The 27,258-nt window shown below is 40.0% G+C and overlaps 2 protein-coding genes across 2 annotated transcripts; one reads left to right on the forward strand and one right to left on the reverse strand.

The window, feature by feature from the left end:
* Nucleotides 1-88: 88 nt before the first annotated feature.
* On the reverse strand, nucleotides 89-10,060 carry LOC131812851 (protein NipSnap homolog 3A-like). Its single transcript, XM_059142802.1, has 6 exons — nucleotides 9,889-10,060; nucleotides 6,344-6,554; nucleotides 4,423-4,578; nucleotides 1,888-2,037; nucleotides 598-684; nucleotides 89-505 (listed from the first exon to the last, which is right to left on the reverse strand). The coding sequence occupies exons 1-6, from the start codon at nucleotides 9,946-9,948 to the stop codon at nucleotides 429-431; spliced, it is 741 nt and encodes a 246-aa protein (XP_058998785.1). The 5' UTR covers nucleotides 9,949-10,060; the 3' UTR covers nucleotides 89-428.
* Nucleotides 10,061-20,027: 9,967 nt separating this feature from the next.
* Nucleotides 20,028-22,505, forward strand: LOC131812697 (phospholipid-transporting ATPase ABCA1-like). The gene is made up of 2 exons (XM_059142546.1): nucleotides 20,028-20,248; nucleotides 22,283-22,505. Exons 1-2 carry the CDS (start codon nucleotides 20,156-20,158, stop codon nucleotides 22,502-22,504), a joined length of 315 nt encoding a protein of 104 aa, XP_058998529.1. The 5' UTR covers nucleotides 20,028-20,155; the 3' UTR covers nucleotide 22,505.
* Nucleotides 22,506-27,258: the final 4,753 nt, after the last annotated feature.

Raw genomic sequence — 27,258 nt, forward strand, 5'->3', positions numbered from 1 at the left:
TTTACGCCTAAAAGCCAGCGGTTCACAGAAAAGCAAACAAGCGGTCAGTTATCCTATCTATCTTCTAGGGGAGGGTCTTTCAGTACAAAATGTAAAATCATTTGAATATAAAATATAAAAGCAAAGGGTTGTCAAAACAATATAAGAGATATTCTGAAACCAGTGAAAAATCAAGATCATCAAGTAGTAGCAACTATTTCTAATGTGTAACAGACACTGAAATGCCAAGGGGAAAATGAACAGGACTATTTCCTGGGGTGGAGAGGAACAGGAAGGAAGCACAGAGCTGGCTTTAGAAGTGCAGAGACACAAAAGATTAACTTACCACCTTCTTCAAATACAAGTGAGAATCTCTTAGGAGAATTTAAGCACCATTAGCAGACACATCTTACAGCAGTTAATGCGACGCTTCATATTTCAATGGAAAACTATTTCAAAGGTGAAAATGATGTAGGAATCAGAAGCATATTCTGCTGAGACACGAGGTAATTGACACTCTCCCGAACTGGAAAAACACATTTCATAAGAAGGCATATAAAGTTATTGACCGAATCAAATTTGTTGTACGAATACTTCATGCCTCGTGAAATAGCTTACCAGCTGCCACAACCCTGGGATCCTCATGAGACTGATGTCGCCCAGCTGCACGACTGTCTGCACTCGCGTTCCACCAAAGAACGTGAACTGCAGAAATAAACCAAAAAGGGCTTCTAAAGACTATGGCATTACTACAAGAAATACAGAAAAACTAATCAGAAACATTAAGTCTTGTTCTTTAAATCAAAATAGTGAATACCAAAAAGGTAAAATTAAGTATGTTAGTAATAAGATTTCAGAGGGGGTCAGAGATTTGGGAGACAAATTTATAAATTAAATAAAACTAGTTTTATAGATGAAGAAAAGAAAAGCTGGGGAAAAAAAGTAACATCACGAAAGACACAGTCAAGGCTAGATCCAAGTCTTATGACTTCCTACCATGTTTTACTTTATTTAAAAAAAAAGATGATAAAAAATGTTTATTACTGAAAATTTGGAAAATACAAAGAAGAAAATTAAAAGTAACATAATTTTAACAACCCACAGAAAACCTCTACTGATATTTAGTGTATTTCTTTTAAAAACATGAGTAAAATCAGATTAGGGTCATACTGTATATTATGCTTAGCAGTATTTTTTTTTTTAAAGATTTTATTTATTTATTTGACAGGCAGAGAGGCAGGCAGAGAGAAAGGGAAGCAGGCTCCCCACTGAGTAGAGAGCCTGATGCGGGGCTCCATCCCAGGACCCTGAGATCATAACCCGAGCCGAAGGCAGAGGCTTAACCTACTGAGCCACCCAAGCGTCTCTGCTTAGCAGTATTTTTAAAACATCAACAATGCTTATTGTTTTCCATGGCAGTAACTTTAATTTATTTTAAAGACCACAATGTTAACAGTATTATCTCTAAGGAGGGGGAAATATTTTCTCCCCTTAAGGCATGTCCATCTATTTAGTATGTGCAAAAAATATGTACTACTTTTTCATTCAAGATGATTTCTTTACCCCAACTAATATTATTTTAAAAAGTCAATAAAAGTATACTTAGAGGAAAAAAAGGATGAAAGAACATATATTTTCTTGAGGCTCTTTGCAGTTTTTTAATCACTTTGATGAGTCATGGAAGGCATGATATTTCATTTGAAAAAGGCTTTATGACGTATTAACATCCCAAACAAATAAGATATAAATCAGGTTTTTTTCAACCCTTCAAATTATTAAAAACCCTAAAAATTTGGCAATAAAAATTTAAACATATACCATAATGGAAAAAAGAGACGAACTGACCCAAGAAACTTAACAGATCACCAACATACTTTGTAGTTTCATAGAAGAAATAGACAACTATACCTCTGTTGAGTTCTCCATATTCTGTGTGGAAAACGCCAATTAGTTTTGAGTAGCCTAGATCCACATGGGCATTAATTGCCCTTTTAAATGCATCGCCCCATAGAGCTGGCCCACCGGGCTTCATCTGAAAACTAACCAGTTCGTAGACTCCTAGAGTAGGGAGAAAAATAGTTTTACAAAAGATATTCAAGAAGTTTCTAATCAGGTTAGTCCAATTCCACTGGAAGGCTAATCTACATACACCAATTTGGAAGATCATACACATGAACATGGTATGTAGCTATATTTATGGATGATGGCATTAGTTTTCCTTGCTTTTATGTTTTGAAAGTCCTTGTCCAAGTTTAAGGATCAGTTGTTAAGCTTATACCGAAAAACAAAAAAGGGAAGATCTATTAAGCTATTATCTGAGATTTTTTTTTTTTTAAGATCTTATTATCAGAAAGGACGAATACCCAACTTTTGTAGCAACATGGATGGGACTGGAAGAGATTATGCTGAGTGAAATAAGTCAAGCAGAGAAAGTCAATTATCATATGGTTTCACTTATTTGTGGAGCATAACAAAAAGCATGGAGGACATGGGGAGTTAGAGCGAAGGGGGTTGGGGTAAATTGGAAGGGGAGGTGAACCATGAGAGACTATGGACTCTGAAAAACAATCTGAGGGGTTTGAAGTGGCGGGGGGGTGGGAGGTCGGGGTACCAGGTGGTGGGTATTATAGAGGGCACGGATTGCATGGAGCACTGGGTGTGGTGAAAAAATAATGATACTGTTATGCTGAAAATAAATAAATGAAAAAAAAAAAAGATCTTATTTATTCATGAGAGAAAGAGACAGAGGGAGAGAACCAGCAGGGGGAGAGGCAGAGGGAAGAGGAGAAGCAGATTCCCCAGTGAACATGAGCCTGCTGTGGGTCTTGATCCCCGGACCTGGAAATCATGACCTTAGCCCAAGGCAGATGCTTAACCATCTGAGTCACCCAGGTACCCCTGAAGTTTTTTTTTTTTTTTTTAAGATTTTATTTATTTATTTGATAGACAGATATTACAAGTAGGGAGAGAAACAGGCAGAGAGAGAGGAAGGGAAGCAGACTGCCTGCCGAGCAGAGAGCCGGACTCAGTGCTCGAACCCAGAACCCTGGGATCATGACCTGAGCTGAAGGCAGAGGCTTTAACCCACTGAGCCACCCAGGTGCACCTGATATATTTTTAATCTATATACTCTGTTAATAAAACAAATATTGAACATTTATAGAAGGGCTAGGATTTCTGAGCTCCCTGAATTTGCACTTTTGGATAAGAAATGAATAAGAAAAGCATTTTCTAATCTCCTGTATTTCCTCTTCTTTCCAATTTTGAGGGGAAATAATTTTTGTTTATATAATTTCCCCCTACAAGATTACATTTCTAATAGGAACAAATGATGGATCCAGTGATGTCTGAGTTTATGAGTGCGGGGGAATAAAAACTGAAACAACTGGAGGAAATGATTTTATTGTTGCTAAATATCCAGGCAAATACTTGAAAAGCATTTTGACTTCTGATCAGAAGTATGGGGCAGGTAGAGGAAGAGGAACTAGGGGACAAGTAGCTTTGAGAAGAAAAAGGAAACAAGCACAAAGTTATTAAAGGATTATGAACAACACAGAAGAAGAGAACCAGGATTTGACATTGTCTAAGAAGCCACTTAGTTTTTAGATAGTGCTGGAAGCCTGTGGACAGGTCTAGGTGGATAAGGATTCAAATAAGACTTTTGAATCTCTTATACTCTAATATACACTACAAAGTTAGGAAAAAATGGGGGAAATAAAATAACATTTAAGTGAATTAATACTTATAAAAAATCTGACTTTTGTTTAAAACAATGTTAAGGTAAATGTTTCCTTAAATGAGCAAGAAAATAAAATCAGCAAGAAGACAAATCTTTAGTAATTATTTTCAAAGTGAGAAATAAAAGGAAAGCAAAAATGTTAAATTACAGTAATACAGCTTAACAGTTTAATTTATTCCCCTAACACAGTCTTACAGGCAAAGATATCCCTTAATAATTTAAGATTAGCTGTAATTTGTGTTTAAAAAATACCAAACTATGACAAAATTTCATACATCATCTTTCACCTAACCCCCAAACTTTCAACCTTTACTCCCCGCATCAACTTTTTATATTTATAACTTCAATTTTAAGAGCTTTTCCAAACTGGAAAAAAAAAAAAAAAAAACTTCATCATTCAGTGCTCATTGTTTTAATAAGCAAAGATCTAAAATCCATTCATTTCTATAATCATAATATATTCCTGTATAAAACACAGCATTAGTTTTCCCAAGGGAAGTTTACTTTTTTAAGTAGACTCCATGCCCAGCGTGGAGCCCAACATGGGGCCCAAAACACAACCCTGGGATCAAGACCTGAGCAGAGATCAAGAGTCAGATGCTCAACCAACTAGGCCACCCAGGTACCCCTGGAAGTTAAGTTTTTATAGCCTGAAATCTTTTTTCTTCATCAGAATTCAAAGTAATGAAGGGGGAAGGGTTTACCTTCTTTTGCAGGCTTTTCTAATTTGCACCAGGGTACCAGGTAAGTAATCTCGATCTCTTGTTTATCTGTAAGACCCAGATTTGGAATGAAAGATTGTTGCCATTCCTTATCCTTGACCACAGCTTTCCGAACTTCAGTTCGATGGGCAAAATTATCTAGGGGATGAAAAGGAGTAAGAAAAACAAAAACTTAATTAAAATCACCTCTACCTCTTTTGGATTTCATTCAATTCAGCAAATGTTCACGCAGGCCACTTAAGGACACAGTTCTATCCCTGGAGCTATCAACATAAATAGATGTGACATCAGTCCTAAAGTTTCTCATGGTCTAAAAGGGGAGTAGAAATTTAAACAACTAATGATAATGTTGCGTAGTGGGGTTTATCGGTTCTACCACTGTAGATATTTGTGTGGCTTAGGTTAAGTTACTGAACCTTTCTGTTCCTGTTTCTTACTCTGTGAAAGGGGAATAATGACATAGTATCTCCCTCCAGGATTGTTGTGAAGAATAAATAAATTAGTACATGAGAGGGGCTCTAAGCAGTATTTGGCACCTAGACAGCACTCAACATATATTAATTATTCTTATTATTTGAGGCATTTAAATGATAGTGCCCATTTAGAGAAAGACTATTTTTTCCTTGGTGGTGATGGTGAGTGGTCAGGTCAATGTATACTCTGAATTAAATTTAACACAAATGAAAGGAAGATGTGCTTTTTGAGCCTCCTCTTTGAACAGCTTCCAAAGAAAGAGTGCTGATTCTCCTTCTTAACATCACCATTCTTTTTACCCAGTATTTATTTCTCTTATGTTTGTTATTTATACATTTACTAAACATTTAGGTCTAGTACTGCATTTACTATTAGGGTCTCATTAAAATTAATGGTAAAGGAGTTTTCTATGGTTTATATTGGGGATCTTAGAGCTTAAGTGAGTTATATCAGGATTTTTCTAATGATTTTTTTTTTTTTTTAACAGGACCCGAGTTCACCAGTGGCACATTAAAGCATAAATTGTGTTTTAATGGGTTTATTCTATTATAATACGGGAAACCACTGAACTAGGGCCATGGTAACTATGGAATGACACTTTTCATAGTAAAGTATCTAATGACTATTAACTTTTGGACACTGATGATCAAACACTAAATGAAGGTATTGAAATTCTCTGGATTTCATTAAGTTCTGACGTGGACTTCACAAAAATTAGACACTTGAGTAACAAACATCGTGGGGATTTGAGCAACCTGTTCTTCTCTGACTATTAAACCAGGGGTAAATCAACTTCAATATGCGGAGAACTCTGATTGGCTTTACTTCCCTGTAACAGCCCAATGACGGAGAATTTCCTGAAACCCTGGAATGCACAAATGACACGGATATGGTTTTCTCAATATAACAACTTATTAAATCTCAGCAGTGGGTGAAGCCTAGAAGTTAATTATCATCCCCATCAACCTTTACTACTCCAAAGCCCCTACATAACTGAATTGTTTCTACCAAAATCCAGATATCCAGCCATAGCTTCAATAATAAGAAAAAATAACTCTACCTTCCTTTATGATCTTAACTTACTTGAGCTCTTACAATCACTGCTTTAATTTTTTTTCATAAATCATCTTTATGACAAACCACTGTATAATTTTTCTGAGAATTAAAGTCTATCTAAGAAATTTATGATTTGAAATATGAGATGCCACACTTTCCCATTTATGGTAACATAAGAACTTGGGCAAAGGATTGTTAAAGGTGTACCACTGGGAGGAGGAGTCAGAATTCATTTTTTGCTGCTGTTCCCCCTTTTAAAAGTTTATTTTAACCTGTGGGCATTTATACTAATTTAGATTCAAGAGCTAAGCGTCAAGTAACATTTAACAGAATGAAAATCGATACTGAACCCCACAGCTGGAAAAAATCATACCATACTTCCAAATATGAAACACTTTATTCACTTGGCCTCCAAATTCTACACTCCAGAAGCCAACCAATTCAGAGTGAGCTGTCCGAAGATGTATGTTTTTCTTAATATTTTCCAGAAACTCATTCATCTTTGAGGGCTTAAGGCAATAAGTACAAAATTCATAGAATGTTCCATCGTATTGTCTTGGGCCCGTAGCAAAAGATGAGCACACCTGAAGACAGATAAGGCAAATTTAAATATTTTCAAAAGGTAGAGTTTATAATATTATTACAACCATATCTGAATCTAGAAACAAAGGCCATGCATTAGATTCATAATCCACATTTGTACTTCTTTTGTGATCTCTCCTTAGACATTTGTTTAGAGAAATGTCAATAAAAACAACTAACCTTAATAATGCTGAACATATAGTTACTGTTTCTTAGTGGTGATCCACTGTTAGCCACTTTTTCATGACATTTAATCATGAGAAGGCACAGAGGTCTTAATAAGAGTCCTTTACTCAAGAACTACAATTAGGATTCTAATAAACTTGCAGATTATTTATTTAGCCAATATTTAACCAATATTCCATTTTTAGTCAATACTATACATGTCACAATTACACATTTAAGTGAACTTTATAAAATATGCGGGTGTTTTGGCAAGTAAAATGGAAATGTGTTTACTAGCAAAAAACTCCCCTTTAGGGACGCCTGGGTGGCTCAGTTGGTTAAGCAGCTGCCTTCGGCTCAGGTCACGATCCCAGCATCCTGGGATCGAGTCCCACATCGGGCTCCTTGCTCCGCAGGGAGCCTGCTTCTCCCTCTGACTCTGCCTTCCACTCTGTCTGCCTGTGCTCGCTCTCGCTCTCTCTCTGACAAATAAATAAATAAAATCTTAAAAAAAAAAACAAAACAAAACTCCCTTTTAGGTTTTTCTTAAAAATAAAAATTGCTATTCAGGTCAAAGTATTTCCCAAACCCAATGAAGCAGATCACTGGTAAAAGATAGGAATGGACTGTTACTATCTATTCAACTGCATTTTAACATACTGGTCGACTGTATGAATGCTGTGAAGGAAAAAATCAATGAATTAGAATTGTCTGAATCATTTTTAGGTTTAATTAAAGATGCAATGTGAAGAAGGGCATTTAACTCATCCAATTTTACCAGATTGATGAAAATATTCCTTAAGAACCTTAGTTCTTGGGGCGCCTGGGTGGCTCAGTGGGTTAAAGCCTATGCCTTTGGCTCAGGTCATGATCCCAGAGTCCAGGGATCAAGCCCCACATCGGGCTCTCTGCTCCGCAGGGAGCCTGCTTCCCCCTCTCTCTCTGCCTGCCTTTCTACCTACTTGTGATCTCTGTCTGTCAAATAAATAAATAAAATCTTAAAAAAAAAAAAAAAAACAACCTTAGTTCTTGTTGTATTAGTTGTAGGCTACCCATATAAAGTTTTCTTCTAATCTAGGCCTCCAAGTCTGAATAAACTTAACTTTAGATAGGAAATGCCTCACTAGAGGGGTACCTGGGTGGCTCAGTGGGTTAAAGCCTCTGCCTTCAGCTCCAGTTGTGATCCCAGGGTGCTGGGATTGAGCCCCGCATTGGGCTCTTTGCTCAGCAGGGAGCCTGCTTCCTCCTCTCTCTGTCTGCCTCTCTGCCTACTTGCGATCTCTGTCTGTCAAATAAATAAATAAAATCTTAAAAAAAAAAAAAAGGAAATGCCTCACTAGAGATTATCCTGTGTATAATTACGTGTGCATGTGTATATACTCACACCCACACAGTCCTATGGCATTTTCATTTATAAATTCTTCTTACTGTAGGTTTGGTTATCATGAAACAGTTTCATGAAGTTTTGTTTCATGAAGCTTATTAATCAAAAGCTTTGGTACAAAGCTATGGACAAATTTTGGGCTTATGTGACTACCTGGAACATCAAATGAAACCAGTAGGCTTCTTTATCTGACATAATTTAGGTTAAAACACACAGTTGTCTACGTATTTATGAATAATTTTGTAATTATAATTATATAATTGAGTTCTTCCCATTCATGTCTCCTGAGTTAGGTTCCTACTGCCCAAGTGTCTAAGCTTACTTGGAAAGTGAGTATTCCCTCCAAAACTACTGCAGATACTTCTGTTTTTGCTGGACATGTTTTTTGTGTCATTTTAACCACTTTTTAATATGAGAATGTTATCCAAATAAACAGCTGCCTAGTATTATAGTTCAAAAAGTATTATAAATAAAATATAATGGAGCAGTGTGGTATTTATAACAATTGCTTTTAAGTCATTTTTTCAGGGTATTTGTATTTGGAAACAAATATGTAGTCAAAGGCACGTATTTTTATTTTCCAAAGAAGAAACAGTAAGAAGGAAAAGCCCACGGATTGGAAAAACAACAGTGAATGAGATAAATGAGTGTGCTTAAGGGGGAGGTGACTTTTATTAAGGGCAGAAACTACAAGGATTCTGGGGGTAGGATTCATTAGTGCTCTAGTCTCCCTTATCTCCAAATAAGGGCTGATTTTCCATAGCACCGACTTCCAATTCATTTATGAGACCCACTGGCTGGCATTTAATAATCAAAGTTCAGAATGGGAATAACTCTTGGCCCTGGCACCGGAGCGCGAGAATCAGGAAACATTAAAGACTGGATTGCTAATCTTGGGTGAACAGGCCATCGTTGGTTCCTCGGTCTTCAGCAGACCGTCTGTCTCTAGAGTAGGTTCAGCCCCTTCTGCTTGTCCCCTTCGAGAAAAGTACAAGCCTAAATATCAGAGGGGAAAAAACCTGTAGATGTATAGAATAGGCCAAGCCCCGACAGATAAGGCTGAATCACAAAAATCGATTATGTACGTTTTTCATCGGAGGTTAAATGAGGTTGTAATCATGTTTGCTACTAGGTTCCTGGCTTGGACACCCCCCCACCTCCCCGCAAGAGGCAGTGGACAGGACGCTCCACCACCGGCACCCTGGCCCATCTCTTCAAGGTTCTCTGCAAAATGCTCCGAAGTTACGTACGTTTCATTTAAACACAGGGAGGCTGTTTTGTTTTGCCAGGAGCTGGTTGGCCTATTTCTCCTCTGCCTTAGGTGTAGAGGCGGCGGTGGCTTGTCCAAACAACAAAATCAATAAGAAAGGCTCGACCAGCAGGCACCGGGCACGGGCCCCAACGTGGCGAAAGCTGAGCAACGCTGGGAAGCGAATACGGAGTACCCGGAGCTTCAGTAGTGTCGTCAGGGCGCCTGGCACCTAGGCCACAGACATCCTGTTCACGGGTCCTCGAGAGCTGGCCGGAAGGCGACACTGGCCAGCGTACTCTCCCCGACTGGCGACAACCTACCACCCGCACATCCTAGAACGCCCCAGCTCCGGGATCTGGGACCCTCTCTGCAATTAGAACGATCTGCTTACGCGAACAGACTGGGCGCATGCGCGGCACTCGCACGTCTGGGCGAGCGAACCCAGTAGCGCATGCGCGGCACCACTGGCTCCTGGCAGACATCCCTGCTGCCCCCCAACTAGAGCACTGTTGGGGCTCGTCGGGGCGGCGGGTACCTGAGGCGCGAGCGTCCGCGCAGCCAGAGCCCTAGTCAGGCCGCTTCGGAGGACGAGCATGGCGGGGCTTCGGGCGCTGGGAAGGACAGCCAGCCGGTACTCTTTCTTAGATTCCTCCTGTTAGGATTGACCCGCCTGGAAAAGAGCAGCGACTAGACTACTGGCGGACGCAGGCGGGGGCGGGACTCGGCGGCTTCAGCTCCGCCCCTGGTGCCGGAGGCGCGGGCACCGCCCCGAAGGTCGCTCGCTCGGTGGCCCAGTGTCCGGCGCGTCCGGGCGGGCAGTATCGTGGTCTTGGGCTTGTTCCCTCTGAAACTCTTACCCCAGCGTCAGAGAGGACATTTCTGAGCCCATCACCTCGTCTCCACGCGCAGCTGAGCATCAGTTCTTAAGAGTTCGTGTGCCGACTGCGAGTGTTGCCCTTGGAGGAGGGCGGATGCTGCGTGCGCCCGTGATTCTGTGCATTTAAAATCGTGGTCTTTGCCGTGGTTCATCTTTAGTCGGGGTGATTGACGTAAAAACCAGGGAGCCTTAATTTTCCCTCATGAAGTGCATCCTGTTTCCCCGATCGCCACCCAGCATGACCTCATAAGGCTTCTAAGGTATCTCCCAGAAGCTCATTGCAGTGGATGCATCGAACTTAGTATTAAAAAGTCATATAGTTTTGTAAGCCTTAAAACATACCAGCAGACCTCCGATCTTGTTCTCCTTATCCCTGATGATTGGTTCCCAGAATAACTGTTTTCAACATTTTCCACTTGTTTCTTCTGATGCTTTCTTCTCGTTTTCTAAATTACAGGCTTTTTCTGGTGTGTCTTGGTATTGTCAATTTTAGATAGTATCTGTTGCTTGGAAAATGAGGATTTAGGTTTCTTACATACCGCTCCCTCAAAATAACAACCTCTTCCTCATCTGATAATGGGTACATTACAGATTGTCACATTAATTTATAGTATTTAATGTTTACATTTTTATTACTAATAACATATAACAATTACACAGTGCATAATTAGACTGACAAGTTACATTCTTGTATACATTGAAATAATACAGCTTATACTCACAAGAATAGGGAATTATTACAGTGATATCACTCGTGGTTGTATTGGTTGTGCCTTCTTCAAAGACTTGAATTATCTGCTCAGAAAGAGGCTTTTTATTTTTATTTATTTATTTATTTATTTTATTTATCAGAGAGAGAGAGAGGGAGCAAACACAGGCAGACAGAATGGCAGGCAGAGGCAGAGGGAGAAGCAGGCTCCCTGAGGAGCAAGGAGCCCAATGTGGGACTCGATCCTAGGACGCTGGGATCATGACCTGAGGCTTTTTAAAATTATAATTCCAGAGGGAGTGAGTAAGTTTTTCTGGGTGATAGTCATCGTTTTTAACCAAGTGAGACAAAACAAAGCATAATCTATGCCTGGACTGGATCTTTCTTTATGTTTAAATTTATTTTTTTGGACTTTGCCCCCTCCCTTGAATTAACAATTTATTCACTCATTTGGCCCCTAATTATTAAATTTCCTACTATGCCTCAGGTACTTTTCCAGAAGCTGGGGTACGGAGGTGAGCAAAAGGCATAATCCCTGTTTTTGGAATTTACAGGTTGAGGGAAATATTAACAGTAAAGAGAAAAATATATCAGGGATTAATAAATACTCTGAGAAAAAACAATGTAGGACATGAACAGTGGAAAGTTCCACTGGAGGGGGATAGCAGAGACTATTATGTAATATATTATTTGTTTCAGGGGTACAGGTCTGTGATTCATCAGTTTTACACAATTCACAGCACTCACCATAGCACATACCCTCCCCAATGTCCATCACCCAGCCACCCCCTCCTTCCTACCCTGCTCCCCTCCAGCAACCCTCTGTTTCCTAAGAGTCTCTTACAGTTTGTCTCCCTCTCTGGTTTCATCTTGTTTTGTTTTTCCCTCCCTTACCCTTATGATCCTCTGTCTTGTTTCTCAAATTCCTCATCTCAGTGAGATAGTATGATAACCTGTAATCTTTTTAAAAATTTTATTTATTTATTTGACAGACAGAGATCACAAGTAGGCAGAGAGGCAGGCAGAGAGAGAGAGGAGGAAGCAGACTCCCTGCCAAGTAGAAAGCCCGATGCGGGACTTGATCCCAGGACCCTGAGATCATGACCTGAGTGGAGGCAGAGGCTTTAACTCACTGAGCCACCCAGGCTATCTATTAAGATAACCTGTAATCTTAATAGGAGCGTGACTCCTTTTTTTCTCCATCTTTGCTTTCTATTGTTTTCCTTATATCTGTCATTTGTTAATCACCAAACCCTTTGCCAAAATATACCTCTCAGTGTATTACGGAGCCCTCTTCCTCAACTGTAGACCCCAGCATTTAAAACCAGAAGTAGGCAGGACTGCTTATCTCATACTGTCAACTAAAACCCATTGTGCTTATTTCTTACCACACTTTCTTGAAGCATGGTGAAATTTTTTTGCAAGAACTGGGAGCATCCCAAACACCACACCAAGGAAAGCCCTGATAGCAATGTAATACCTAGAAGACCACACCCACGGATCTTCTTTTTGCTCCTGATCAGGGGCTGAATGCATACCAACCCTCCCCCATGATCACAAGCTGTCTGCCTGCTCTCTTGCATGTACCCTGCCACCATCCTCCCTTTATGAATTGTTAAGTGTCCATCTTGGAGGCAGAGAGGTTGGCTGTTAAGTCTTGAGCTTGCTACCTCTCCTGGCTGTCAGTATCCAAAATAACTTTCTCCCTTCTCTTTTTCAAACTCTTATCTCTTGAGTTTTTGGCTTCTCAGATCAACTCAAAAGTTGAGTTTATTTGACTGTTCTGCCACGGTGTTGGCAAACCCCACCAATTTGTCCTGTCCCCTCCACAATCGCTGGGATGGAATTGTTGTACCCAAGTTTTTGCGTCTGAGAGAGCACCAAGGAGCCCACATCGATGCGGTCACAGGAGGGTTTATTTAACAAGCTTAAGCTTGGGCCCACGTATACCCAACACAGCAGAGTAGTGACTTGAACCCGAGATTAGTTAAGGCAGGGGTATTTATGGGTTCCTGTTACTACAGCAGGGTGGGGGTCCTTAGAACTAAAGTAAAGTAGGGGAAAGTTCAGCCCTTGGGTACAGGGGTCTGAGATGGCTGTACTTAACGCTAAGGCTAAACCTGAGGTGGAATGTCCTTAATTTTTCTCGGCCTCCACAGAATAAAGGCCATGGCGGTGCACCAGGGCTTACCCATTTATTTACTGAGTTAGCAGCTGTGTTGGAGCTTTCGGTAACAAATATGATTAAACCTGTTAATCAGCTTTTTTAGTTTCATCTTTTAGAGTTATCTTTGGAGAGTTCTTTGTTCTTTTGCTTCAGTGAGGACTAGTTCTCTAAGATGGCGTGGTAGTAATTCCAGGATCCCCTTGGCTTTGTGTTGGACTTCCTGTTGTCTGGATTTTGTTTCTTTTTCTTTTAACTTATAATTTTAGGGCAGAGTACATGGAAATTAAACTTTTGGGATTTGTATCTGTAAAACGTGTTTTATTCTACCAGCCCTCTTGATTTATATTTTGGGTGGGTACAAAATTCTGCATTGGAAATAACTTTTCCTCATATTTTAAAGGCAGTGCTCCATTGTATTTTACCTTCTAGTAAGAAATTCATGCCATTTTGATTCCTAATTCTTTGTAGTGACTTGCTTGTTTCTGTCAGTCTCTTTGGAACCTTTTATGTTTTTCTCTATATTCCTTGTGTTCTGAAATTTCACAGTAATGTGCCATGGAGTAGATGTTTTTTGTATATGGTGTTCCTCACTCAGTGTAACCTCATAATGGGGGTACTCTTCAAGCCTGAAAATTTTTTGTTTCTTGGATTTTTACATTCTTCATCTTTGGAACTTTTGTTATTCAAACATTGTACCTCTACTTGATCTTCTAATTTTATTCTTTCTACTGCTTTACATTTCTACTTTTTGGTCTATGGTTTTGGGGATAAAGTACCACAATTTTATCTTCTCACTTATTTTAAACGTATACTTTCACAGTATTTATTTCCAAAAAGCAACTTTTTTTAATGCCTTCCCCAGATTATTTCTCTCTCTCCCTTTTTAATCAGAATTAATATGCTCTTTTTGTTTCATGGGTTCATAATTTGTCTCAGAGGACATTAATTACAGATGTTTATTTTTTAGTTATTGTTGTGGGTCTTCTTCCTGAGTTCAAGTTTTATTATTGTTTTTTTTTTATCATTTGATTTGTTTTCAGCCATGATACTAGTTTGCTAGTGTTTTTCCTAAAATAGTTTTGTATCTGTAATCCTTGGTAATAAACTCATATTTTGCAGTGAGACAAAATTTTTTGAAAGCCTTTTGAGTATGGGTGTGGCCTGTCAAATGGTGGGCTTCACTCTAGGGTTTTTGTAGATTATCTGTTTATTTCATTGAGGAGAAAAACTCTCATTTGTTTTCACCCATAGGTCATTTTTTAAAAGTTTAGTCAGTTACCCCAAGTGAGGAAACTTCCAGATTCCTGACTGAGTTACAAGCCTTACTGCCAGTTTTCTGTGACTGAGGAGGGAAAAAGGCTAGATATCTCATTATTGGTAAGTGGTCATTCACTTAATTTGTTTATGACTGGTTCTGACCCCTTTAGCTGTATCTGGTACTTCTGAATATGGTTCACCTTTTTAAGACTATATTAAATAGGACCTGCTAAACTGTTGTAACAAATAGATACCAAATATATAATGTCTCAGACACAACAGGATTTTATTTCTTGTTCCTTAAGAATCTAAAATGGGTTTTCCTCATTGCCAGGCAGCTCTTCTATCCAGAGTTAAGGATCCAGACTTCGACCTAGTGGTTTTACCATCCGGGGCACCCTGTCATCAACTTCATCTAACCAGCTGAATGGTAGAGAGAATTTCCAAGATGAAAATACATAACAAATCACTATCTGTGATTCACTATCTGTGATTCATTATCGCTGAAAAATTCATGGCTAGAACTTAAAGAGGGAAATTATTGGTTAAGTGCTGCTAGGTGCTTAAGACAATCTCCTATTCATGCACAGGTATTTATCATCCTCAGAACCCTGTGAGTTCAACTTTATCTTCAAGTGAGGAGTGGGAAGTTTTGAGAGAATTACATTTCTTAGGTTCACTGCTGCTAAGTGGCACATTTGGGGTCTAAAGCCAGATTATAAAGCCAGGTCATTTTACCATTTATTTTAAAAATATGAGTGGTAGAATATAGCCTCTAAGAACTGTTTAAAAACATGAAACATTTTTTTTTTTTTTTTTATTTTTTGTCCATCAACAGATGAATGGATCAAGAAGATGTGGTATATATACACAATGGAATACTATGCAGCCATCAAAAGAAATGAAATCTTGCCATTTGCAACAACATGGATGGAACTAGAGCGTATCATGCTTAGCGAAATAAGTCAAGCAGAGAAAAACATGAAACATTTTTATGTGACATTTTGTTTTGAAACAAATCCTTGTATTGCCTAGAAGATATACAATGTATGTTGTATATCCTTGTATATCCTAAACTTTGGGCACAGTTGAAAACTAGGTAACTCTGGAATATTAAAATAGGCTAATAAGATAGTTATTTTAGATTGCGTGGAATAAGGTTGCCTGTCTAACATGAAACATGTATTATATACACCCAAAAGTAGGTGTAATATATCAGTATACTTTAAAGAATAATACATTGAATGCCCATTACCTTACCACCAAGAAAGAAATAAAATATTGTCAGTAATTTAGAAGCCCAAAATGTGTTCCTTTCAGGTCACATTTTCCTCCCTTACAACACCTTCCCCGACCTCTTTGCCTGAAGCAGCCATGACCCAGAATTTTGTGTTGATCATTGCACTCATTTTCTTCAAAATTCAACTACATTGTGTATAACTCTAAATTTCATTGGTTTGCCTATTTTCGAACTTTCTAAAAGCAGACACTTTTGTCATTCTGTTAGTTGATTCTTAGCTTTGACATAAAGTTTTTGAAATCCTGCATTTTGATGAAGTCAGTAATTAATACATATGTCTGCTATATGTTGTTCCATTGTCTGGATATATATTTGTACATTTGATATTATGAACAAAGATGTTTTGAGTTTTTTTAATAGATTGCTCCTGTTTCCATATGAAGAATTTCTCTATGGCAGGGATTTTTAACCTTTTTTATGCAATGGCATAAATGACCATTGCACCCGTGGGAAATCTTTCCCTTTAAAAATATTTTATTACTTGAGAGAGCAGAAGATTGAGAGAGAGAGAGAGAGAGACTGCGCCTGCATGTGGATATACACACATGAGTGGGAGAGGAGGAGAGAAGGGGCAGAAGGAGAGGGAGAAGCATTTTCCCCACTAAGCATGGATCCAACATGGCCTCGATCCCCGGGTCCTGAGATCATGACCTGAGCTGAAGGCAGATGCTTAACCAACTGACCCACCCAGTCTCTCCAACCCTTGGGAAATCTTGTAGGCCTATGGAACTGTAGGGACTGAGGTCAGGTCACTCCGAGATGGGCCACATTGGCGTAAAGATTATTTTGAGCTGAAGGCAATCAGAACCCTGCAGGCTCAAGAGAAACTTTTGCCCTTCTCTTAAGTACATAGAAAAATCTAAAGATCTTTGCCAGCATAAGGGTTATTACCAGAGATAAATTTTATCTGAGTGACCCATCTGTGTGGAAGGACAAACATCTGATACCAAATGTCTGCTCTTCTTACTGCCCTATGAATTGCATTCTATTCCTGTGAAGTTCTAGAACCCTGCACATTTCTCTTCAGTTCAGGATGACATATATTCCTCATTTTGCCTCTTCGGAATTTCCATATCTATTTGGATTCTGTACATATGCTATTAGATTTGGTTTGTCCTGTTCTTCTGTCTCTTGTCAATATGATTCTTAGTCCATCTAGAAGAACCGTTGGAGAGGAGAGAAATTCTTGCTCCCTTATACAACCCTAATGTTTTACATGCTTAGCAGATACACAGGTTTGCAAAGAAAACATATACAGCTAGAATGATCAAAATATGAAAGTAAATTCTTTTTTAAAAGTTTATTTATTTATGTAATATCTACACCCAACATGAGGCTCAAACTCACAACCCTGGGATCTAGTCACATACTTCTCTAACTGAGCCAGCCAGGTGCTCCTGAGAATAAATTATTGATGAAGAATCATTGGATTTGACACCTATCATAATGTAAATAGTGATGAGCATAAAAGAAATTTGTGTATGTTTGTAACACTTCTGGATGTAATTTGACAATATCTATGATTTTTATTGGTCATAATGTCATTGGTCTTATTAATAATACTGTTTTTTGTTGCCTACATCCATACTTAAAGGAAATGCTTATTTTCAGTTAGAAGTTGGTGATAGTTGTTAAAAAACAAAATTCAACCGAGTAAATTTTGAAGATCTAATTGCCTTTATTGAATGATTCATGATGGGGGACCTGGCTGGCTCAGTCAGTTAAGCAGCCAACTCTGGAGTTTGGCTCATGTCCTGATTTCAGGGTTCTGGGATGGAGCCCCACCTTGGGCTCCACACTCAGCAGGGAGTCTGCTTGAAGATTCTCTCCCTCCCTCACCCTCTGCCTCTTCTTCTGCTTGCACCCGCTCTCTCTTAAATAAATCAGTTTTTAAAAAGATTCATGAATTGGGCAGCATCTCCCACTAGTAAGTGGAGGGATGCTCTGAAGAGTTGTACAAGATGGAAGGTTTTTATAGGAACGAGGGTGGGGCAAGAGAGTTATAAACAAAGGAAGAGAAAGGATTGTTTGAGGCAAGGTCACTTTCTCTTGGTGGGGGTGGTAGAAGAGCAGGGATTCTTATGCAGATTACCTCATCTTTAGGGGCTTGGAGAGGGCCACATGACAGTCTTAGAGGCACCTATCAGAAAATTCCTGACTGACCAGTTAAGATTACATTTCTGGGAAAAGTTGGTATTGCAATTAGGTATTAAGTCCTGGTTTACTGACTTGGGGCCTTAACTGAACTGGTGCCATTTTGGGCCTGTATTTTTAATTAGTTTTTTTTTTTTAATTTTTTTTTTTAAGATTTTATTTATTTATTTGACAGATGGAGATCACAAGTAGGCAGAGAGGCAGGCAGAGGGAGACAGAGAAGCAGACTCCCTGCTGAGCAGAGAGCCTGATGCGGGACTCAATCCCAGGACCCTGGGATCATGACCTGAGCCAAAGGCAGAGGCCTTAACCCACTGAGCCACCCAGGAGCCCAGTTATTGTTTTTTTTTTTTTTTTTTTTTTAACAACACAATAAGGATGTAATTTTTTTCCCATCTAAGTTACCAAACCCTGTTTATTGTACCATAGAAACCTTGGGGATCTGTGTACTGGAAGCACTGTGTAAGATTATGTAGCTAGGAATGGAATTGCTGGGTCATAAGATATGAACCATATTCATCTCTATTAAACAATGACAAACCATCTTACAAATTCATGCCTTTACTCATAGTGTGTGGGTTTTTTCTGACCAATTTGTCCGTTTGGTCTGATGAGTATGAAGATGCATTTTTACACCTTACATAAGAAATAGGTATCAAGTAAAGGCTGGAGGAAATTATACATGTGCAAAGGCAATAACCCACTTGATGATGTTCCTACATCGTTTTGTCAAAGGTCCAGCTCATGCACCTCTGCAGAAGGAAGCAGGAGAGATCATCCAGTGCTGTCTGAACGGGGTAGGAAGGAGGGCAGTAGCTCTACGTGTGAACTTTAGATGCCTTGTATTTTGGTGATGTCCCTGGCTAAGTACCTTCGTGCAATATTCTAAGGGCCGCTAGATGGTGGTATAGACTACCTTTCCTTCATTAAAGCAGGAACTAGCATGTGCTATTTTTATTGTAATTTTTGAGTTCCTGTAATTTAAGCTATAGTCATTTGGTGTGGAGTTACCTCACAGTTCCCTTTTTTGGTGTGTGCATGATACAGGATTATTTACTAGAAGAGAAACATTTCAGTAAAGGTTGTTGACAGAAATTCAAGTTTAAAATTTGAAGATGTGAAGATGTAATTGGCTTTATTCAACAAGTCATGAATTGGGCAGCATCTCTTGAGTAAATAGCTCTGTGGAAGAGTTGTGCAAAATGGAATAGGCAGAAGGAGGGTGGGGCAAGGAGGTTATTAGCAAAAGAAAAGGCAGGATTGTTTCAGTTTTCATTCAGTGTTTCTTAAGTTTTCTACTCATATTAGTGAATATTTTTGTTAAGCACCTGTTGTGTGTTGAGCATTGAGTTCTTCTTCAACTTGTCAACATGTCTTGATATTTCTCTACCAGCCTCCTAGTTGCTAGTCTTCTTGGAATTAGTAGTAGGAAAGATTTGTGTGTAACTCAGTATTAAATATAGTGTGATTTTATTTGAAGTTTTTGTATTTAAATTGTTTTTATTAGTAAAACACATGAACATATGTGTTTAATATATATTATTATATACCTTTTTAGATATCTTGTATTAATTGGCTTTTTGTTTTGCATTTAAAAGTGAATTCTAGTGCCAGTTTATTTAAAATGTTTAAACATTTTAAGTTTCTCATTAATAAATATAATTATTTCTTGAAATAGTCTTTGCAGGTCTATTGCTTTGAGTAATTTCTGTGCCTCCCAGCTGGTATTGGAGAGAGATGTTATGGGAGAAGTATTTTTGTAACTTTTGCTACTTATTTTAGATTGCTACTAAATATGTTGGTTTTTTTCCCTGCATATAAATGAGACACTTCTAGCTTAAAAAAAAAAAAAAACAAACAAACAGTCATGCACTTAATTTGTGATACATTTTTTTCATGAAGTTCCTATTTCAAATGACCCATTGTCCACTGTTCTCCAGTATATTTCTTTTCACTTCTACAAGCTGCCGTAGATACCTACTGAGTAATTAATTCATTTTAATGTGTTTTAGCTTTACTTGACCATCATTATTTTTAACGGAATCTTTGTAATTTTTTTCATGTATATATGAGAAATAATTTACATTTCTCTGATTTCTTGTGAATTCAGCATCTTTCCATAATTTCGTAGGTCATATTGTTTTCATTTTTCGAGATCTCATTTTATTACTGTTGCCCAATTTTCTGTTGTATTGTTCAACTTTATATTACTGATTTGAAGTCTTGCTGGAGAAGCCTGAAAAAGAAGAGCAAGGCGGTATCAAAACAGCCTCAGATAGTAGGTGACCTTCGGTGTTGGCTTCCTGCAGAATCCAGAGAAACAGACCTGCTCAGCGGGATGGGCTGGAAGCTCACACAGCAGCAGTTTGTGGCCCTTCTGTGGAAGAGGCTGCTGATTGCCAGACGGAGTCGGAAGGGATTCTTTGCTCAGGTGACAAGTGCTGCTCGAGGCCAGCGACTCTGGCTTCACGGGTGGGCTGCGGACTCCCTGACCAGTGAAGGCAGGAGAGGGTCGTGGGTATGGGGTAAATGCTGGAGCCAGACTTTTCGCCTTTCAATCCCAGTCCTGCTTCCTGTCACTCACACATCTGTGGGCAAGTTACTTCTCTGTGCCTCCTTGTCCTCATCTTTAGAAATGAAGATAAGGTGCCTATGATGTAGGGCTGTTATGAGGATTCAAATGAGTGCTTAGAGTGGGCCTGGCATTTAGTCGTGCTGTGTGTGTGTGCACATTTGTGTGAGTTTTATGGTAGAGGACAGTGTAACAAGGACAGATGTAACCGTCCCTCAGAAAAATATACTGCTTGAAATATAAATAATTAAGAATTGTACCCGTCACGCAAGCATGCTTAAAGATGACATGAGAAGAACATGTACTAGCATCGGGCCTCTGTTGCAGAGAATGGTACACATCTGGGAAGCTCAGCCCCGGGGAACACCTGGCTGGCTCCTGGCGAACACCAACCACCTGCTTCCCGTTTTCATTGTCTCCCCTGCCTCAGAGAAAGCCTGCTGTTAAGGTAATCCCTTTAAGTGCACTTGCTCAACTACTAATTCCTTGCTGGTTGACCAGGCACACCCTACTCTTCTTGTTTTCCCATAAGACTTATGATCAACATAGGACTCAAATTCCTTCTTGTTTACCTACAAGAAGGCTACTATGGCTACTGTATAACCTTCTCCTTTGTTGGTTGTTATCTTGTATCTAATAAATACAGGACTGAAGAGTTTTTCTGGACTGAGTTTTTCCAGCCACAGTCCTTTCAGTTGTCCCCTCCTCACTCTCTGTTACAGTTGACGTGTTTGTGCCTCCTTCTCTTGTGTGCCATCAGGAAGCAGCAGACAGAGTTTAGAAACATTGGCTGGGCAAATTCAGTTTTCATAACCTGAGATGCACTTGACATATAAACTTCTTGGAATCGTGACTTTTCTCTAAGTCGATGTTTAACTGCAAATTGATAGAAAGGTGGCCAGACAGGTCAGCAGAAAATGGGCAAACAGAAAAGACTCATTACACTGTTGCCTATGTGTTGGTGTTTCCATGCTAAGGCACTTGGTCAGCAGGGATAAAGTTATCCTGCTGTATGAAACCGAGAAGTACAGAGAAAGCATCTGCAGAAATTCTTCCCTGCAGACTGTGTGGGTAATGAGGGGGTATGAGTTTGGAGCACGGAGACCTGGGTTTGAATTCTGGTTCTGCTACTTACTGGCTGTGTGACCTTGGGCAAGGTACTTAGTCTCTCTGAGATCAACTACTTTGGTTTTTGATTGGTGATAGGGTTGGAACAATAATGAAATGAGATAATTGTCATACAGTATTTTCTCAGAAAGAAGGATTTAGGTAATGACGCTTTTGGAGGCCATTCCATGGTGTTAGGGTTTGCTGTTCCCTTTCAGAGCGTGGGATCTGACTGGGTCCGTTAGTCTGTAGATTACAAGTGAGATTACTGAGGCCACAGCGGGAGTGACTTCCCATGGATACACTCATGGCAGACACAGAACCAAGCTTCTTGTCTTCTGGCTCCTGGTGCAGTGCTGGCTCTGTCGGCCTTTCTCTGAGCTGAGCTGGGCTCATGGCCTGTCGTGGTCTTTCTTGGGTCTTCAGAGGGAAGAGGGCAGGACCCAGAGTTCGGAGTCCCCCTGACATGTGACCACCATTTTGTCTGTAAAGTTTTGAGCTTCATGTCTCTGCTGGGTGACCACAGCCTCTGGCTTTGTGCTGTCAGCCTCCAGAAATGGCCTGGAGGGAGGAGGTTTTGGTTTCAGGATCTGCTGCTTCCCACCTGCCATGAATGCCTTGGTGGAGCTTTGTTCTGGGTCCTGTGGCACTCACTGCTTGCTGCCTGGTCTGGGAGGCTGGCTGGACTCTTAGGGGCTTGTGCCAGGCCCCTTTCTCTGACATTTGCCCCCCACCTTTTTTTTTTTTTTTTGCCATTTCCTCTCCCCCCCTCTCTCCTGGTTGTAGATCGTCCTGCCAGCTGTGTTTGTCTGCATTGCCCTGGTGTTCAGCTTGATCGTGCCCCCCTTTGGCAGGTACCCCAGCCTGGAACTTCAGCCCTGGATGTACAACGAACAGTACACATTTGTCAGGTGCGTGTTTGCCTTCTGTGCCCCAGGAGAGAAGAGAGCTCAGGCAGACCAAGTGTTGACACTGCTGAGGGCCAAGGGGATGTGGACTCAAGAGTAACAGGGTGGGTTGGATTTTATCAGCTGTTCTAAAGCCCCGACACAAACTAATATCCAAACTAATATCGTATGCAAAGAATGGCAGTGAATTAAACCTGAAATGATAGTCCTCTGTTGTCATATTTGAACTTTATTCCTCTTTATACTGGTATTGCCAGGTACAGTTATATGTATTTTAAGAAAATAATCTGCCCTTCTACAATCTATGATTAAGTTATTAATGTATTTGGATATTTATAGCTATGTTAATTTTGTGGTTGTGTTAAAGTATTTGTGCACGCGGGTACCTCCAGGAACTTAATGCTTTGTTCTCTCCACAAAGCAATTATTGCACTTTTTATCTGTTAAGTTTTAGATATTAGCTAGTATTTGTTCTTTTGACAAAAATACCCCTTACTTATAACAAACAATCCGACACTTCAAACAAAAGGTTATAGGAATTTCGTAATCTTGTCAGGCAGAATTTTTTTTTTTTTCATATCTGTAGGATTTATAAATCTTTGGGTGGGGAAAAACTTGTCAGTGATATCAAAATCAAGGAAATTTGGGATTACCAGGTTGCTTGGTTTAATGGTTAAGGGTCCAACTCTTGATTTTGGCTCAGGTCATGATGTCAGAGACATGAGATCAAGCCCTGTTTCAGGGTCTGGGCTCAGTGGTCTGCTTGAGATTCTCTCTCTCCCTCTCCCTGTGCTCCTCCTCTCCACACTCACAATCTCTGTCTTTCTCTAAAACAAGTAAATGTTTAAAAAAAGAACAAGGAAGCTTTCTTTTAAAACAGTTATACTTTATGTATGTAATATACTATATATAGTGTATACGCATTGTATACACACAAAGTATACATATAATATGTAGTACATATAGTATATATATATACACATATAGTATTTATACTATATTTATTAGTGTGTATGTGTGTATATATATATAGCATAGTGTGTATGTGTATGTGTGTGTACATATATAGTATATATACTATAGTGTAGTGTGTGTGTGTTTGTGTGTGTATGGCTCAGATTTACTTTATTCTTTCTTTTCCAGGCTCATCTTGTGTTGCTCATGGCTGTAGAACATGGGTTTATCTCATGTTTATAATCTGTGCTCATTATTGTTTGTATTTTTTAGTTGTCCATGCAGATAAAATCTCCCTAACCTTTGTAGAAAGTCCTGGTTGTCAGTGCCTCAGTGGATAATTGTGAAAGTACTTTTGAAATATTGATTCTTACTAGGTTTGTGAAAGTAGTCCACGCCCAGAGGGGGCCTTAAACTCATGACCCTGAGATGAAGACTTAAGTACGATCAGGAGTTGAATGCTTAACCGACTGAGCCACCTAGGTGCCCCTGAAAGTCCTTTTGAAGTACAGATCCTTAATACGTTTCCTTACTTAACATTAAAATACATATGTAAATGTGTATTATGTATGTGTGTTTGTACAGATATATGTGCACACATATATCCAACTTATACGTATTTATATATTCTAGATTGTTGGTTATCATCCTGGTATCAAATGTATGGCTAGTGTCCAAGGTCCTTATAGGTGAGTCTGTGTTTTATTCATTTTTGTGTTAAGAACCTAACACTCAGGAGGTGTTTAATAAAGTGTTTACTTTGGAAAACTTTACCTCCTGGTTCCTATTTTTGTTTTTTTAAGATTTTATTTATTTGACAGAGAGAGAGCTTACAAATAGGGGGAGAGGGAGAGAGGGGGCAGGCAGGCAGGAAGAGAGGGGGAAGCAGGCTCCCCACTGAGCAGAGAGCCTGATGTGGGGCTCGATCCCAGGACCCTGAGATCATGACCTGAGCCAAAGGCAGAGGCTCAACCCACTGAGCCATCCAGGCGCCCCCACTTCCTGTTTTTAATGAATTACTGAACTGGCTGCTTCTTATGTACCCACAGTGATGACACTCGTGAGAATGTGGGCACCATGAACTCTTGAATGCCCTCAGGAAAGATGCGGGCTTTAGGATCCAACATATAGAAGGAAAACAAATCCTCTGAGTGCTGTTTCAGACCCTCCTTTACTGGCTTCTTGTCATTGTCACTTGGTTTCCTCTCTAATATTGCATTTATCAGCTGCATGCCACACTGTTGACTACCATCATTTGCCATTTGAATCATTTTGTTTATTTTTTAAAAAGCTAATAAAGTAACCTAATCAGAACATCTAGAAACGAACATTTGGAGGATGTTCTAAAATCTTGCAAAGTGAATCATTATAGCTGTTTTTTTTTTAACTGTGATAGCACATTAATATTTAATTTAATAGCACTTTATACTTAAAGGTCAGGTGCTTCCCACTAAATCTTGTACCTAAGTTTTGCGATGGGCTGCTCCATTATATATAATTTTTGGTTTTGCTTATAAGCCTTTTCACTTTGACAACCTGAAAACATGATATATTCACTTTTTAGGAAAATGCGTATTTTCTTCTTTTAACATGTATTTTTTATAACCTTTTCTTTAAAATCCTTTTTTAAGGCACTGTATCAGCAAATTTGGTGAATGTTCATACCCCTCAAGGTGTCTGAAGGGGAGGCCAAAGGGATTACTGATAAAGACAATGACAAGAGATAAAGAGCCCGCTGCTGGTAGAGGTGGGTTCAGTTGTCCAGGTTAGAAAGACAAAAGAGGCATGACCCTGATTCGAGTGCTACAGCTTTGATGAAGAGCACCATTGATGTGTATTGGAGGCAGTCTGAAGGCAAGATCTCTGTGCTGACAACTTTACTGAAATTTGGATTTGAAGTTTTTCAAAAAGTGGTATAATTAGGGGAGATTTGAGTAGGACACCTACCAGTGGCTCTTTATCTCAGCCAATCATCTTTTGGAGGTTTTAGAGCATGAGCTTCAGGAGGGCATCGTGTCTTACTTTGACTTTTCCATCAAGTTACAGTGCCTTAGAACTAGAGAGCAGTGCACAAATCTGTTCCTTTGATGTTTTTAGTACATAGAAGAATAACATAAAGAGTGTAGCTGTGCATTGTAGAATCTTGGAACTGCAAGGGATATTAGAAATGACATGTTTCAACATGTCATTTTGTACTTTTATTTGACTGGTGGAGAAGATAAGACCCAAGAGGGCAAGCGTGTTGGTGATGGTCCACAGTGATCGGAGCTCGCGTCAGGCGTAAAGGCCTCGTGATCCTTGCAGAAAACCTAGTGCTTCATGTACTGAGCATCCTCACTGCGTCCCCTGCAGACCCCAATTCTGTCCTCATTTTAAACCATAAAACGAATCTTGCCATTCTGCGCCAGATTCAGGGAACATTGAGCATAACGCGCCGACTCCTTCCCAGGCCTGTGTCATCTGGCGCCGGCTTCACTCCACCATCCTCCCCGTCATTCTCCCTCCTACCTCATCCCGTGCCAGCTCACTGCCCTCCTGCTGTTCCTCAAACGTGGAAGTTCATTTCCTTTGAGGGACTTTGTACTTATACCTTCCATTGCCTTTGCCTGTAGTGTTTTCTCTCCCCAAATCTTTCCCTGGCTGCTTCTTTCTGATCGTTCATGCCTTGGAAGAAGTATTACCCTCCTAGGAAGAAGTAGTCTGTCTTCCCCTGATTCACTGTTCTCTTATTTTGCTTTATTTTTGGCTAAGTGACATTTGCTTATTGCCAGATTCCTCTACAGGAGGTAGGGACTTTGTCTTGTTCACCCCAGGCCCTCAAATATGCAGAACACTGTCTGGCACATAATATGTGCTCATTGAATATTTACTGAGTGAACACAGGGGCAAGAGACCAAATGCTGGCAGACTGGATTGCCTGGAGTTTGGTACATGAGCGTTTAGGGCCTCTTTGTGTTCCTTCATCCTTAACTATAAGGTGAGTTTGCAGCTTACAGGTCTGTGAGGAGATCAAACAAGTGGTGAGGGCACAGATGCCTGTTTGTGGTTGTTATTGATTGGTCTGTGCTCCCGAGGCTCCAGGAAAGGCCAGGTCCTCTCAGGTGATGCCACCTTTGATGTCCTCCCTTTGCAGAAACATGCCCTGCTCCTTGGGGGAGGAGGAGTGGACCACCGTTCCGGTCCCCCAGACCATCGTGGACCTCTTCCAAAAGGGGAACTGGATGATGGAGAACCCTTCGCCCATCTGCCAGTGTAGCAGTGACAAAATCAAGAAGATACTGCCTGTGTGTCCCCTGGGGGCAGGGGGGTTGCCTCCTCCACAGGTGAGTCAGTCTCCATGTGATTGAGCAGATGGCAGTGCAGGCGGGCTGGGAGTTTCTGCTGGGGAGGAAGGAATGGCTGACCTGTCAGGGGGTTGTCTTTCAGTCTTGAGCTTAATTCATTTTTTTTTTTTAAATTTCTTTTCAGCATAACAGTATTCATTGTTTTTGCACCACACCCAGTGCTCCATGCAATACATTCCCTCCTTAATACCCATCACCTGGCTCCCCCAACCTCCCACCCCTTTAAAACCTTCAGGTTGTTTTTCAGAGTCCATAGTCTCTCATGGTTCACCACCCCTTCCAATTTCCCTCAATTCCCTTCTCCTCTCCATTTCCCCATGTCCTCCATGCTATTTGTTATGCTCCACAAATAAGTGAAACCATATGATAATTGACTCTCTGCTTGACTTATTTCACTCAGCATAATCTCTTCCAGTCCCGTCCATGTTGCTACAAAAGTTGGGTATTCATCCTTTCTGATGGAGGCATAATAGTCCATAGTATATATGGACCACATCTTCCTTATCAATTCGTCCATTGAAGGGCATCTTGGTTCTTTCCACAGGTTGGCGACCAT

This window comes from Mustela lutreola, chromosome 12 (assembly GCF_030435805.1).
Source record: "Mustela lutreola isolate mMusLut2 chromosome 12, mMusLut2.pri, whole genome shotgun sequence".
Lineage (NCBI taxonomy): Eukaryota > Metazoa > Chordata > Mammalia > Carnivora > Mustelidae > Mustela > Mustela lutreola.